This window comes from Sciurus carolinensis, chromosome 9 (genome assembly GCF_902686445.1).
Source record: "Sciurus carolinensis chromosome 9, mSciCar1.2, whole genome shotgun sequence".
In the NCBI taxonomy this organism is placed as follows: Eukaryota; Metazoa; Chordata; class Mammalia; order Rodentia; family Sciuridae; genus Sciurus; species Sciurus carolinensis.
Genome location: NC_062221.1, coordinates 21,128,760 through 21,144,417, shown reverse-complemented (window position 1 = coordinate 21,144,417; position 15,658 = coordinate 21,128,760). Strand labels below are relative to the sequence as shown.

At 47.3% G+C, this 15,658-nt stretch overlaps 1 protein-coding gene across 2 annotated transcripts in view; it reads left to right on the top strand.

The window, feature by feature from the left end:
* Ephb1 (EPH receptor B1) overlaps positions 1-15,658 on the top strand; it is a 416,160-nt gene that overhangs the window by 129,452 nt on the left and 271,050 nt on the right. For both annotated transcript variants that reach the window (XM_047563813.1, XM_047563814.1), the window contains exon 2: positions 4,133-4,197. In XM_047563813.1, the coding sequence (XP_047419769.1) occupies positions 4,133-4,197 (65 nt within the window). The remainder of the gene's footprint in view (positions 1-4,132; positions 4,198-15,658) is intronic.

Here is a 15,658-nt window from a genome sequence, read left to right as displayed (position 1 = left end):
GAGACAGAGAGACAGAGAGACAGAGAGACAGAGAGACAGAGAGAAAGCTTTAAGGACTCCACTTCTGTTGGAACTGATAAATGAATTCAATAAAGTTGCAGGATACAAAATCAACACACAGAATCAGTAACATTTTTATACACAAATAACAAATTATCTGAAAAGTAATAAAGCAATCTTATTCACAATATCCATAATAATTACATTCCTAGGAATTAAGTTAACCAAGGAAGTGAAAGATTGCTACAATGCAAATTATTAAGCACTGGTTAAGGAAATTATTGAGGACATAATAAATGGAAAGGCATCGCATGCTCATGAATTGGAATAATTAATATTCTTAAAATGTCCATTCTATGCAAAGCAATCTATAGAGTCAATGTAATCCTCATCAAAATACCAATGGCATTCTTCACAGAGTAGAAAAAAAAATCTCTCACAGATCGTTGGAACCATAAGAGACCCAGAGTAGCTAAAGCATCTTGAACAAAAGGGAAAAAAGCTGAAGGCATCTTAATACATGACCCGAAAATATACTACAAAACTATGGTAATCAAAACACAGGATGCAAAGTCCAGAAACTTGACATGATTATTTTTCCAGAAACTCAACATGATTATTTTTCCTGGTATTGGGGATTGAACCCCAGGCCTAGAGCATATTAGGCAAGTGCTTTACCACTGAGCTATATCCCCAGCCCTCTTTTTTGTGTTATTTTGAGGCAGCATCTCACTAAGTTTCCCAAGCTGGTCTCAAACTTGGCAATCCTCCTACCTCAGCTTCCTCCTGAGTAGTTAGGGTTATAGGCACGCACCACCGTGCTTGGTCTGTCAGCTGATTTTTTTTCTTTTTTTGAGTACTGGGGATTGAACCCAAGGGTACTTAACCATTGAGCAACATCCCCAGCCTTTTTTAGTATTTTATTTCAGAGACAGGCTCTCACTGAGTTGCATAGGGCCTTGTTAAATTGCTGAGGCTGGCTTTGAACCCACAATCCTCCTGCCTCGGCCTCCCGAGCCACTGGGATTATAGGCATGAGCCACCATGCCCGGCTTGCCAGCTGATTTTTGATAAAGGCATCAAGAAGATGCCTTGGAGAAGGGACAGCCTCTTCCATAAATGGGGCTGAGGATGGCAGAGGGGAGGAGAGGGAAGTACTGGGGTTGAGGAGAGAGAAAGGAGAGTACTGGGAAATGCAATAAACACAATACACTTTGTGCACGTATGAATATATCACAAGGAATCCCACTTTTATGTACAACTATGATGCACCAATTAAAAATAAGTAAGTGGAAAGGAGAGCAATAGAGTGAAAGACAGGAACCAGGGGGAGGGAGGAAGAGAGGGAAAGGGACGGTACTGGGGAATAAAATAATTGTGTGCATGTATCGATATTTCCCAGTGAACCCACTAATATGTATAATTAGAATGCCTCAATGAAATCATGATTAAAAGAGAAAATAAAAGACTGGTAGAGGCAAATGTTTTGTGGGTAAGGTCCCCAAAACACAGGAAACAAAAGTAAAACTAGACAGATGGAATTGTAACAAAGTAAGAAGCTTCTGCACAGCAGAGGAAAAAATCAATAGAGTTAAGAGACAACCTACAGAATGGGAGAAAATACTTGTAAACTATTCATCTGACAAGGAGTTAATATCCAGAATAGCTAAGGAATCAAAAAACTCGACAGCAAGAAACAAACAGTCCAATTAAAAATGGCAAGTGAACTGAACAGACATCTCTCAAAAGAAGATAAACAAATGACCAAGAAGTATATGAAAAATTATCATCATCAGAGAAACGCAAGTCAAAACATAATGAGATATCATCTCACCCCAGTTGGGATGGCTACCATCCAGAAGACAAAAAATAACAAATGTTGGCAAGGTAGGAGAGAAAGAGGACTCACACTGTTGGTGAGAGTGAGTTACTGTAGCCAATAGGGAAAACAAAATACCAAAAATAAAACTATTACGTGACCCAGATACCCCACTTCTGAGTATATATCCAAAGTTAATGAAATCATTATATCAAAGAGATTCCTGCATGCCTGTATTTATTATAGCACTATTCACAAAAGCCAGGATTTGGAATTGGCTGAAATGTCCATTAAGGGGTGAATGGATTTGTAAAATGCGGTATATATACACAAAGGAATATTATTCAGTCACAAAAAAGGACATTATCCTGGGTATATATACACAAAGGAATATTATTCAGTCACAAAAAAGGACATTATCCTGTTGTTAGTGGCAACATGGATGGAACTGGAGGGGTTGTGTTCAATGAAATGAGCCAGGTACAGAAAGATAAATTCTGTAGGTTCTATTGGTGGGAGGTCACCAGAGCTAGGAAGGGACCAGGAGATAGAAAGGGTAGATAATGTGTATCAAGATATGGTTAAAAGAGGAGGAGCAGTTCTGATGTCACATAGCACAGTAGGGTAACTATGGTCTACAACAATTAATTATGCATGTCAAAATAACTAGAAAAGTTGAAGAGCTCCCGACACTTGGAAATGATGATGTTTGAGGAGGTGGAAATGTGAGTCACCTTGACTTGGTCACTATGTAGTGAACACATTTATCAAGTGGTAATAGTGGACCCCAGAATAAGTACAAATATTGTATGTCAATAAAATTTTTGAGAAAAGGACTCTGAAAATTCAATAATAAGAAAATAAACAACCCAGCATAAAAACAGGAAAAATATTTGAACAGACACTTCACCACAGAAGATATATGGTTGATGATAAATAAACACATGACAAGATGTTCAAATCATTCATCAATAAGGAAATGATCTATCAAAATGTATAAATGCATTCTGTCATGTACAACTAATTAGAACAAATAAAAAATTAACAAAAATAAGGAAATGAGAATTAAAATCACAGCACATCAAAGTGGCTAGAACTTAAAGTATTTTCATGTGCTGGTAAAGATATGGAGGAATTGGAACTGTCATACCCTATCCTATAACACAGCCCCAGTCTGGAAACAATCGATGAACATGTAAACCAACTGGTGTATTCAATTGGAATTTACTCAGCAATAAGAAGGAATAAACTATTGGTATATGCAAAACATATATAAATCTTAAAACAATTACACTGAGTGAAAGAAGCCAGTATATACTATATGATTCCATTTATGTAAAATTCAAGAAAGTGCCATTGAATTTATAGTGACAGAAAGCAGATCAGTCATTACCTGGGGACAGGAACCGGGTGGGTCAGCAGCAGGAGGGAGAGATGGATTATAGCAGGACTACAGAAGGATAAGGAAGCTTCAGGGAGTGGCAAACATGTTTATTTTCCCGATTGTGGTGACAGCCTTGTGGGTGTAAACACATGTCAGAACTTCACAAATTGTATGCTTCTAATATATGCAGTTTACGCCTGATGGCTCCCAGAAACTTACCGCAGTCAGGACCTCTGTCTTTTCCTTTGTGTGGCCATAGGGAAATTGGTAAACAGGACACTGGCTGCTCCAGTCACCCTTGCCGTTTTATTGCTGGCCCTAGTGGGCTGCTGGTGTTGAGATGTACATTCCTGTCTGTCGAAGCTTGTCCATTACAGAGGCAAAGGGGCTGGGCTTGTAGCTGGGCCTGGGTAAAGGGATTTGTGGGAACCCTGAGTCTCGGGGGAATGGTTGGCCAGAGAAATTGATGGGAAACCATCCAAGGGTGTCAACAAGGACACCTGAGGGGGAAGCAGGGAAGAGTGTAGGGAAGGAAGTAGGGTAGACAAGGGGACTCAGGAAGACCTGAGGAGGGATTGAATTTGGCTATTGGATCGCACGGCCTGCAAGAACTTCTGGATAGAGCGATTTGGAAGTAACTGGATCTTGGGGATGAAGTGGTAGGCGGGCAAATGACGCCACCCCACACGGGCAACCTGGGGTCTGTGGGGAGAAAGCACTGGACTCAGTATCAGGAGACTTGAGGTCTGCGGTGATCTTAGCAGATCTCTTGCCCTCTCTGAACCTTGGACTTCACAGAGTGACCTGGGCTTGAAGATGCCCACGTCTCCTTCTAACACTGACATTTCCTCTAACAAATGGCTTTGTGAACTTAAGGGCCACTGCCTAGCAGACCTGACTCATCAATGTTGTTTTGTTTTGATTTGCAGAAACATTAATGGACACCAGGACTGCGACTGCAGAGCTGGGCTGGACGGCCAATCCTGCCTCGGGGGTGAGTGTCAGACCACCGTCCTTCAGTACTGCTGTGAGGTCTAGCAGAGCCTTCCCAGAAGAGTACCTGTGGGAACAGACTACAGGTGGGAGGGGCTGGTTCCATTGCCCATCAGAGACGCAGCCCCAGGTGTCTTAACCTCAGTTGCTACCTAGTGTGGTGATGCAGACCATCTCGTAACACGCTCCTCTGGAGAACTAGGGCCATGGCTGTGTGGGAATGGCACACAGGCTAGTGATATCTGCAGCACCCACAAGGGCTTTGTGAGGGCAGAGACCTTGGGCGTGGCTGGGGTTCCTAAGGGCTGAGGTTCTCTTTCTCCTGGAGCTTGCCCTAGAGGGAAGTCTTCATTCACTGAACATTGTTCAGTGCTCAGGCACCTGGCCAGACTCCATAGCTACAAAGATGGAGCAGCCTTGAGGGTCTGGTAGGTCTCCAGTGGGGACCAACATGTTCGTGGGTAAGCTGGTGTACATCTCTCCTCTGCCACACTGGAGAGATCAACAGGCAGGTGTGGCACCGAGGTGGGAGTGAGGAACCCAGAGGCGGACGGGATGTCTTTGCCTAGGTGCAGGGGAGCTGGGTTTTGAAGAGTGAATTGGAGTTTGAAAGATGGCACCTGGAGAGCCTGGGAAGATCCAAGTAGGAGGAATAGCTAGCTGGTTCACAGGCGTGAGTCGTGAAAAGATGAGGGAAGAGCCAGGTGCACAGCAGGGTGTGGCAGTGCTGAGATGGGCTGGGGGTGGGTTGGAGGGGGGCCCGGTGCTGAAGGACCAGGACTGCCATGCTGAGCGAGGAACTTGAATTTTATCCCGTGGGTAGTGGAGGGATCCCAGGAGGGAGAAGAAAGCGTCCTGCTTGCTGATGGGATTGTGGACAGGAGTTGCGACAAAGGCATTGAAGAGGGTCTGGCAGCTTTCTTGGATGTGTCAGGAGAATCAAACTAAAAGGGGATACTCAGGGGCAGTTTAAGAGCACTTAAGGAGGAAGAATTGGTGATGGATGGACCACAGCAGGAGGGAGAGGAGAGGGAGATGGAAGCGGTAGAGATGGTGTGACCTGCAAGGCTCTGGCGTGGGTGATTGGCTAGCTCTGGGCTTAATCATGAAAGAAGAATGAGTGGGTCTTTATCCCATCCAGGAACTGAAGCTGGGCTGGGACAGAGTGACTTTAGCTTTCTCAGCTGCCCCAGACCTTCTCTAGTGGTCCCCATGTTTGGTAACCCCTGAACCATGCAGGGAACCTCCAGCACAGCAGGGCCAGAGCACCTGACCTCCAGTCCTAACACCCCTCATTCTGCTGTTGGGGTGGTTCTAACTGGGACATTCAGGTCGCAGGTCAGGAGGTGATCTCACTTGTGCTTTTACCTCTGGGATCTGGCTTCCAGTATTATTCCAGCATTTGCAGAAATGCACTGCTCCCAGCATATACCTCATGCCTTGGGGCAGGGGAGTAAAATCCAGATTGAGCTGGTGTTACCCAAAACAGAAGGTGGGGGACAGTGGCAGAAAATGCCCACTCTGGACCAGTTCAAGTCCTGCCAGGAGCAATGTAGACAATTAGGGAAACCTTCCCACTCCAACTTGGGACTTCATGTAAAGCTGATAACGTGGCATGTCTCATAGGTTGCTTGAATATTAAGAACTTGCTATCTTTTACAAATTATATTGTTGTTTTAAGGCTTACATACTTTTACAAGACTTTGATGTGATTCTTGACCATTTTTTCTCCTGATCTTTGTATGGAGCACCTGTCTTTAAACATCTGGTCTTCTTTCCCAAGGAAGATACTCCTTAAGGGAATATTGCAAGTCAAGTATTGCCCTTTAAAGGTGTTGGCTATCTGGGCTGCCCGCTGTCCACCCTCCCAACTGGTTCCCAGCATGACTCGGCTGTCTGTTCCCAGAGCTCCTTATGAGGGGACATAAAACCAGGTAGTTCTTCTCCTGGTGCCCTAAGCAGCTTCGGAGTCTCTTTTGTCTTTCTGCAGTAACCAGAGGGAGGGTCAGGCTAGCCCTTGGTGTGCATTGAGAGAGAGAGCTCAAGGATACTTCCATTCCAGGATCTCTTCTCTCCTCACTCTGTTCTCATCTGGGTCAGTGGTCGCCATTCTACCAACATGCCAGTGACTCCTAGCCAGGCTCCCATACCCAACTGCCACATCTTTCATTAGATGCTCTTGGTCAAGCAGAATCCACCTCCTTCTCTTTCCCCTCTTTACACATGTGGACTTCTTCGTCCTAGCATATCATAAATTCTCAAGCCCGGGAAGAATTCTTGACTTCTCCTCTGTCATCTTCAGACCTCTGCTCACTGGGATCATCCTGAGAGACACATTCCCAGCATCACGGCCATGTTGTACCCCCATCATATGTCTTCTCAGTACCTGGGAGTTTGTCACAGTAGCATTCTATAACATTGCAAATTTTCCATGTCCCTCTGCTGATATCTGGTTCTGTTCTACCTCACCACCTTCCTGCAGCCCTACTGTGGCTTCCATGGTGTGGAACTTGGTGTATTTGTTTGCCACTGGGAACTTGCACCTGGTTCACTACCTGGTTCAGTGTATATTTGATGAAAGTTTCTGACTTGGGCAAGTAATGGATGAGGTGCCGTTCTCGGAGATGGAGGGCATAGCAGAGAAGCACACCCGAGTGTAGTCTTGGGCCTCGGGCTGGAGATGGCTCCAGGGCATCCACAGGTATGTGCACCCTCAGCATTTGCCTTAGGGGACATGGAATGAGAGTTGGCGCTCTGTCAACGGGATGGGATCCCAGAGTGCGACTCCAGTGTCTGGAGCGACAGGAGGTAAGAAGTCTGAATGGCTAACCTGAATTGAAGAGTCAGAGAACGAGGACCCTGAAAAGGAGACTGGCCAGGAGGTGCAAGAAAATCAAGAGGGGACCTGTGTCAAAATCAAGGGAACGGGGTATAGGAAGGAAGCAGGGACAAGTGTGGCAAATGCTGCCGAGTGTTGAGTGTTCTCACTGTATTTGGCCGCAAAGACCCTACTGGTGACCTATGTGAGTGGTTTCAGAGGGGACCAAGATAGAAAGCTAGAAAGCAGAGATTGAAGGGTCTGAGTAAGCAGTGGGGACAGCAGTTTGTGAAAAGGAGGGAAGACAGAAATGGGAGAAGGAGAACCAGGAAGCCATGGGTTTATTTGTCTTTCATGGGGAAGGGACTCCTTTTCTGTTGAGGTGGTAGGACAGAGATACAGGTGCTGACGGACAGCTGAGAACCCAGGTTGGGTGAAGGAAGTCATAGAACAGAAAATTCTCTTCATACCTTTTTTCTAAGATGGAGGGTGAGGTCTGGAGATAAGAGGTGAGGAGGTGCAGGTTTTAAGCGGGTGGAGAAGGTCTGAACTAACTGATCCTGTGAGTGGAGAGAGGCTAGGCATGTTTATAAAGAATACCGTTGGGAATGAGGACCAAGTTGTGGCTGAAGGCCATGCATTTGTGACAGCTGTGATCTGTGGGACTCCTTCAGTTGTCTACCTCTACCTGGAGGAGGTGTGGCAGTTCGGGTGGCACAAGAAAGAATGGAGGGATGGATGGGGCCAGGAGCTGAAGACACTGGCAAGAGGTGATTGGCATCGTATATCATGGCATCTACCTACAGGAAGGAGAGAGAAGTTGAGGGACTGACCTTTGTGACCATGTTTGGGGACACCAGAGGGGAGTCTCAGTGAGGCTCTAGAACAGATGTGGGGGCCTGTCTGAGACTGGAGCAGGACCAGAGGCTGTAGCATGGCCTGTGTGGTGGGTTCCACAAAGAGGGGCCAAGGAACTGATGAGCCCTCTAGATGAGTGAGTGGGGTTTCATGTGTGTGCTCTCTGCATATGTTAGTATGTGCATGTTTATATGTGGTAAGTGCATATGTGTCTGAATGTATATGTGTGCATATGTTTGCATATTTGTATATGTACACACATGTGTGTATATTTGCACATATATATCTGTATATATATGTGCATGTATGTGTATATTTATATTTGTGTGTATGTAGGTGTGTATATAATATACATTTGTATATGTATGTATCTACATGTTTATGTATATAGAGGTATGAGTCTGTTTATATATGTATGTATGTGTGTACATATGTATATATAGCTACATGTGTTTACATGTTTATATGTATATGTGTGTATAGATAAGGGCCTGTGTATATATCTATATGCATATGTATGTGTATATATGTGCATATGTGTATGTACCTATGTGTGTTTACATGTGTATATGTGCATGAGTGTATAGATGGGTACCTGTGTATATATCTACTTGTGTGTGTGTGTGTTTGTGTGTTTGTGTGTGTGTGCCTGTGAATGAATGGATACATGAAGTTAAATGAGCTGATTTCACCTTATACCCTTCTGGGAAGTTCTGAGAGTTCTGGAAATATTTTCAGAGATGGGTGTAAGTGCTGAGCTTTCAGAGCAGGCCACTGTGAAGGGAAGAAGACTCACGTCAGTGTCCACATCTGGTCATTAACTCCTCACGTGAGGGGCACACTCATGAGCACAGCACACTCAGGCCTTCATGCACAGCCACTACTGGCCCGACCAGGTGTGGACCATCTGGGCCACATGGCAGTCTGGCTGCCTCCACGATCCAGTCAGATCCTCCAGGCATCTTCGCCAGCTACCCACCTCATGGGAATAAGGAAAGCGCCCTCCAGAGGGAGATCCACTGTAACAATGCCTCATCTGTCTCAAGGCCAAGCAAAATCAATTCAACTTTATCTGGGCTGATGGGTGAGAACTGTGCGGAGTAGCAGCGAAGGCCCCAGGTCTTGGCACCAAATCAGCTGGCTTGCCTTCCAACCCTGCTGCTCCCAGCCCGTGTGATCTGGGGCCTGTCATTTAGACTTGGTCAGCCCCAGTTTCCTCCTCTGCTCAATGGATAACCTTGTCACCTAGGAGACAATGTCAGCAAAAGTTTTCCTTGGTACATACTTAGGAAATGTTAACACACCACAGGCCTCTGGAGGGTTGAATTTTTTCTTTTCTTGCTTTAATGTTTCAATCATACTAATTAAGACAGAAAACCCTGAGCTACATTAGGCAGATCCAAGAGAAATTTGACTGTGGGCAAACTCATTTTGTGAATGGAATTTCATGTATTTGAATTTGGGGACATGCCAGGGTAGGAGGTGGGGGATGGGGCAGGATCGGTCATACTTCTCAGCCTGAGGCCGCTGCATGGGAACTTGGGAGCATTTGACCTGGTGACTGATTGCTGGAAGCCATTCTCAGCCTACACTTTCAGTCAGGGCTTTTTAGTGTCGATAGTCCAGGGGCTACTCTATATTCATGTTTGGACCAGTAGATCCCTAGGATCAGTCTCTCTCCCTGTACCTCATCTCTCTGCCCTCTCTGCAGCTGCTCCAGCCCTTTCATCCTCTTCCATCCACATGCCCTGGGGAAAAACATGCACCTCCTGCTGGGCCCTCAAGCAAAAGCCCTGAAATTAGCTCTGATTGGGCCTGAGAGGCTTGGCTTGAATCCCATGCCTGCCCTGAACCAGCCTCTGTTGCCAGAAGAGAGTGCTTTTTGCCCCCCACACTGAGTGTGTGTGTGCATCCTGAATTGCGCAGGGTCCGCTGGAAGCCCAGAGGCTGAAGGGCAGAAGGGAGTCATTCCTCAGAGGGACTCAGGGTGTAGGTACCAGCAGGATGAGTAGACGCCAAAGAGAAAAAGCAAAAAAACCTAATACTATATGACGTGAAGGCATAAATCACGATAAATTATTCAAGTTCACATGGCTAAAAGGTCCCAGTGCTGACCTTTAACCTCCGTTAGGCTGGCTCTCCTGGGGACAATGCTCTGCTGTCTTTCTCAGTGACATGCCACCCACTGTAGTGGCTTCAGGGGAACCTAGGCGGAGTTGCCGTGGGCTCCTGGAATTCAGTTTCAGCCTGTGAGGCTTTTTTCTCTCAGTACAGCCACGAGTGGTGTCCTTTTCCAGAGCTGTTACCCAGAAAATTAGTACCACTTGATCAGCAGAGAGAGGCCAGCCTCCCTGCTGGTGGGCCTCTGGCCTCCCTGACCCCTCCCTTCTCCCCTCTCCTCCCCTTCACTCCCCAGGTAAACCACTGAGATAAGTCAGAGCTCCCCACCCCAGGCCTCCCACCCACTCTTTATCTTTTTCTCTCTCTACCAAAAGGCCTGTAATTAGGAAACATTAGCAGGCTCAAAACAGCTTTCATACCTGAAACATCCTCGTAATTGCACTCAGCAGAGCTCTTCCCTGGCTATTAATGTCACTTTTATGAAGCAATGAGGAACAAAACACCCCAAGGCACTTAAAACATTTTTTATATAATATGCGTCTTTTAGGAATGGAAGTTTAAAATCACCTGCCTGACATAGACAGTGATAGACAAAGGCGGGGGAATTCGGGAGAGAGTCAGGAGGCGGGGCCTCCTCTAGGAGACCCAAAAGGTCCAGGAGATTCAGACCCTGCTCCTGGGAGAGGTGTGGTAGCATGGCACAGGTTGGTGGGTGCTGGCCGGGTCCTCAGGGGAGGAGAGTTGGGTCCTATGAGCAGCAAGGCCACACACCCACACTGTTCTGCCTGCTTTATCCTCTGCAGACATTCCCTGGCAGAACTTTTAGATGAGACTTTTAGGGAGAAGTGGGCATGTGTATGCATTTTATATGGAGGTACAGAGAATGGCAATGCATGGCATGGAATAGAACATTAATATATTGATGGCAGATAGCCATTGGGGATGTGTGTGGGTGGATGGTAGAATAGAGAGAGAGAGAGAGAGAGAGAGAGAGAGAGAGAGAGAGGTTTCCCTAGCTTGCTGGATTAAAGGACTTTGAGAGTTCTGATGGTTTATTAGAACTTTAACCTCAGACAGATTCATTTTCTTACTCTTGGAAATGACTCACTAACTCATGCACGCATCAGCAGAGCAGGATATTTCTGTCCACAAACTCCAGAGGTCACGCAAGCCCACTTCCCCACTCTTGAGGAAGTTTCAGTACGGGGAATAAAGAGTTTCCTGAAGGGGACCGCTCACAGCAGCCATATCCTCACCCCCGTGGCAGTGGTGGGTAGGCACGTTGGAGGAGGGGCCTCTTCCCAGACTGAATTTCTTTCATTTGCTCCTCATCTCTGACAAGTTTAACCCTTGGTTGCTCAGAAAGGTATCATTTCTTTTTTCTAAAACCTTCTGTGGGAAGGCAGTCCCCAATCATGTCCCTTGTCCCAACGCTATAAACATTTTTGCCACTGGTATATGAGCCTGAAGACCAACTGCTGACGACAGCTCTTCTCAAGTTGAAGGGCAAGTGGCTCTAAAGGCAGCTGAAGGGAACCAGGCTCCTGACTGGCACCAAGTTGGAACCGGTGGATCAGTTCTACCCACCTGAACACACAGCCCGCCAGGTTGGTGGTCTGAGTGAAGGAGAGAATGTTACTGGGGAAGAGAGAGCATTAGAAGAAGGTGAAGCAAAGTTAGGCCTAGATGAGATACCCAGGAAAAACAGATGAAGAATGAGTCAATGACATGAGAAGAAACAGGAGGACACAGAGCTGGCAGAAAGGATGAGCTTAGCCTTTGGAAACTGGTCAGCCCCTGGACCCTGCCTTTGGCCTTACTTCCTAGTGATAGCCTAAAATGTTAGAATAATTTGACCTAAACTATATTTCCAAAGGAACAAGGCCAGGGTTTGGAATCTGATGTTCTGGATTTATTGCCATTCTGTGCTAAGTTCCCATATTCTGCCCTTATAACATGGTCATATAAGAGATTATTTACAGAGTGACTGGGAGTATTAAATTGTGTTTACCTTTTCTGTAAACTGTAAAGCTCAGCACAATACCTCTTGCCCTGACTAGTGCTGGTGTTAGAATTGATTCTTGTCTGAGAGGCTTAACTTGCATGGGAGGAGAATGGAACTGATTGAAGGAGTGCCCAGGGGATGCATGATTGACATTCCAGGGTTCCTGGTAGGTTCTAGTTCTTGCATGATCATCAGGGGTCAGGGGCATACCTTGTTTACTAATAGTGATATTATTATTATTGATGACTAGAACACGTGTCACCAATAATAAGTACTGACAGCGTATCAGCATTGGGCATTATTTATATTACCTCACTGACTTCTCATCAGGACCCTGAAGGTAGGTGGCATTTCTTTGGTTTTCCAGATTCATGAAGCTCAGAGCTTTTCTTCAAAGTAATAGGACTGGGTATTGCTGAGACTGACCCCAAGCTCATCTGATCACAAATCTTACTCTTGTACCTCTGTCACCAAAAGAGTGTGAAAGGATCTCAGTGTCATAGACTACTGAGAAACCAGAGGATGGGGGGCAACTAGGAGAGACGAATGTTTCCCAACATCCTACGAAGGGAAAGGGTAGACTTGCAGGCCATGGGCCACGGAGCTGTATGTGGTAAGCACCCCGTGAGTCATTTTTTTTTTAAAGCAAGCTCTACAGGGTAGGTGGGGCAAGTGACTTGTGATGTGTGGGCTTGGGGGCAGGGAGTGGCAAGTCTCGATGGAGCATGAAGTGAGAAGCTCCAATCACAGAGCGAGCGAGCCCTGGCCAGAAATCCAGAGGAGGAAGGATACAGGTGGTCCCTGCAGATGGCCAGCTTCGGGCAGCGACAGAGAAGCCTGGATGGGCCAGCTCTCTCCCAACGGGTGCTGGCAAATGCTGAGGAAGTGAAGACTGGTGGGAAGGAGAGCTGCGAGGGGACCCCAGCCGGCTGCTGAACAGACCCCTCTCCCTCTGTGGCTGGGGGTCCCAGCATGCCACATCCTCATCTCCATGCTTACAACCTGACTCTCATGCTGTCTGGTGGAGATGGGCATGTCCAACACATATCCTAGGGTCCCAAAGGACAGCCAGCGTGAAAGACGTTGGAGTTTAGATGCAGTCTTGGCCTGCTGATTGGGAGTTCTGCTTTCGAACCAGCATGGCCAATGGCAATAGTTTGTGTTTGCAATCAGGTACAAGCAATGAATTGTGTACCAATGAGCCAGGGTGACGTGGTGGGCAGCGCTTTAGTGGGGGCTAAAGTAAAGCCTGGTCCTTTTGTCTCTGACCACAGGATGCCATTGCAGGAAAGGCCAGGCTATCTCAGGCCTTCCGAGCAGTCCAGTTGCAAGTCCACCGTGTGCGGTGCTGACCCACGCCTATCTGAAATGGTGGGCTTAATCTGGAGCTGAATTTTAAAAAGGACATTGGAAAAACTAAAGTGTGTCTAGTGGGGTTTGAGGCATGATCTTGTCATTCAAGGAATGTTTGTGGACTCAGGAACCTTAGCCCAGAGATGGTCCAAAACCAGGTCCAAGAGGCAAAGGATTGAGATAATTCTTCTCAATGAAGGCCAGAGTCCCTCACAGGCTTCCTAGGACCAAGCTCTCGCAGCTGGAGTTCCAGCAAAAAACAGTCCCTGGAAGTAGCTACACGTAGCCGCTACTTTCCCATCCAATTGTGGGAGCAGACAGGCCAGAGAAGGGGCGTCTTCTTCCCAGGCCAGGTTTGGGTTACTTATACCCTGAGACTGAGAAGTTCCACTACCCAGAGAATGGGAATGAATCCAAGAGCTCCGCCCAGAAGGCCCCGCCCCTTCCTCTCCCAGGGCTGGCTTTCTCATCCCCGGGACAGCCCGCCCGCCCCTGCAGTGAGCTCCCGGATGAGAAGCCCACTTCCCCAGGCGGCAGCCCAGTGTGGCGGCCCAGCTTCACGCTGGCCTCTGCTGTGCATTCTGAGCAGAACTCCCTCCAAGCGAGAGGGAAATGCCACCAGTCTCTCTAGAGCAAACTCACTGCTCTTCCATCAATGGAGACCAGGTCTAAGCCTAGCAGTCTTAGGCAGCTGGGGCCTGGGGCCCGCGGCTCCCGCCCCTGCCTTGTTCGACAAGGCCGTGTTGGGCAGCAGTGAGAACCACATTCAATCGACAGCTTAAGATAATCACATGTGTGAGGCGCTGGGATAATGGCAGCTGAATACCCTGCCACCGTTGCCATAGTGACCAGCCAAGCACCGGTTCCCTCCTTTTTTTTTTCCACCCCCCTCTTTCTTGTTTTCTGGACCTCCTTGTTATAGGACTGACTGGTGGGGTGGGGGGTGAGTTTGGGAAATGGGAAAAAGGAGGAAGGGGGAGGGGAGACCCAAGAGGGCCAGCCCATTATATGCTCTTTAAATGCCCCAGCTGGAGGTATTTTAAATCTCAACAGAGACAGAGAGAAACAGTGTCTTAATCCCCAACTCCCTGTGAATTATTTAAAGGGATCTTGTCAGGAGGATGAATTTGTCACTGTTGCAGTGTCAACAGCAGCAGCAGCTGTCATAATGGCTGAGGACCCCACTCCAGGCAGGGCCTGGTATGCAATGCTGCTGCCTGGTGGAGGTTATGGTGGCCTTGGGGATGTGGACCAGTAACCTCCTCCAGAAGCACAGGCCTGCAGTGTTTCCCCTGGTGTGCTGGCAGAGACGTGGGTGTGAAATGTGTCAGGTGGCAAGGAGATGTGCGCCATCTGGACCTTGGGCCAGCTCTGCTTTCTAGTGGCATGGCTCCCTTAGGCATGGGATCACTGAGCGGGGAGGGAGCTTCTTTAGACCCAGTGTGTGGAGCTGACCTGTGCTCGGATGGCCCTGAAGGAGAGGGCATGCCTGAGAAAAGGGCCACAGGACCATCCCTCTTTGCACTTGCTCACACTCACACACACTCATGCATGCAGGCGCAAACATGGAAAGATAAAAGCCACAGGGGCAGAAACCAGACACACAGGAGAGAACTGTGGATTGTATACATTGTAGAAGGAGAACCAAGGCCTTCGAGGAAAGGAAAGGCTGAGCAGGTGTCTCTGGAGTTGGGTGTCCATGCTAACCCACTATGTTTCAGTAACTCACAGCCTTAAATCATGTTTAATCCTCACAACAACCTACGCAAGTTTGTACTGTTAGATTCCCTGTGTTGCAGAGGAGGACACTGAGGCTCTGAGAGGTTTGAAGTCTTATCCATTGTCACATAACTGAGTCCAGTTACTGCAGAGCTGGTGAAATTTACCCCTGTGCCAACCAGCGATCACATGATCTGGGTTCTGGGTCGGCATGGCTGCAGCAGTGCTTCTGAACCCCTGCCCTGGTTTAATATGCACAGACACCTCCATTCGTGATCAAGTGTGTTGGCTTGGGGCCTTCTTCACCTCCATATAGTATTTCCTGCATTTCTCTACCATCCTGGTTTCCAGTGGATTTTGTGGAACTTTGCTCTTAGGGACCGCCCTGGGAAACATGGTTTTTCATATTCTAATTTGAATCTCACCCTATTGTGTCCTTGTTGCAAATTTATAAGTCAGGGAATTCATAACACCGCAGTGTGGAAGCCCTTTCCAGGGGCTGGGTTTTTAGAAGCAATGCCCCACCCTGAACCAGCCACCCTTCTCTTTAGCACACCGCATGGGCCATGGGAATGAATCGGGGAGGGG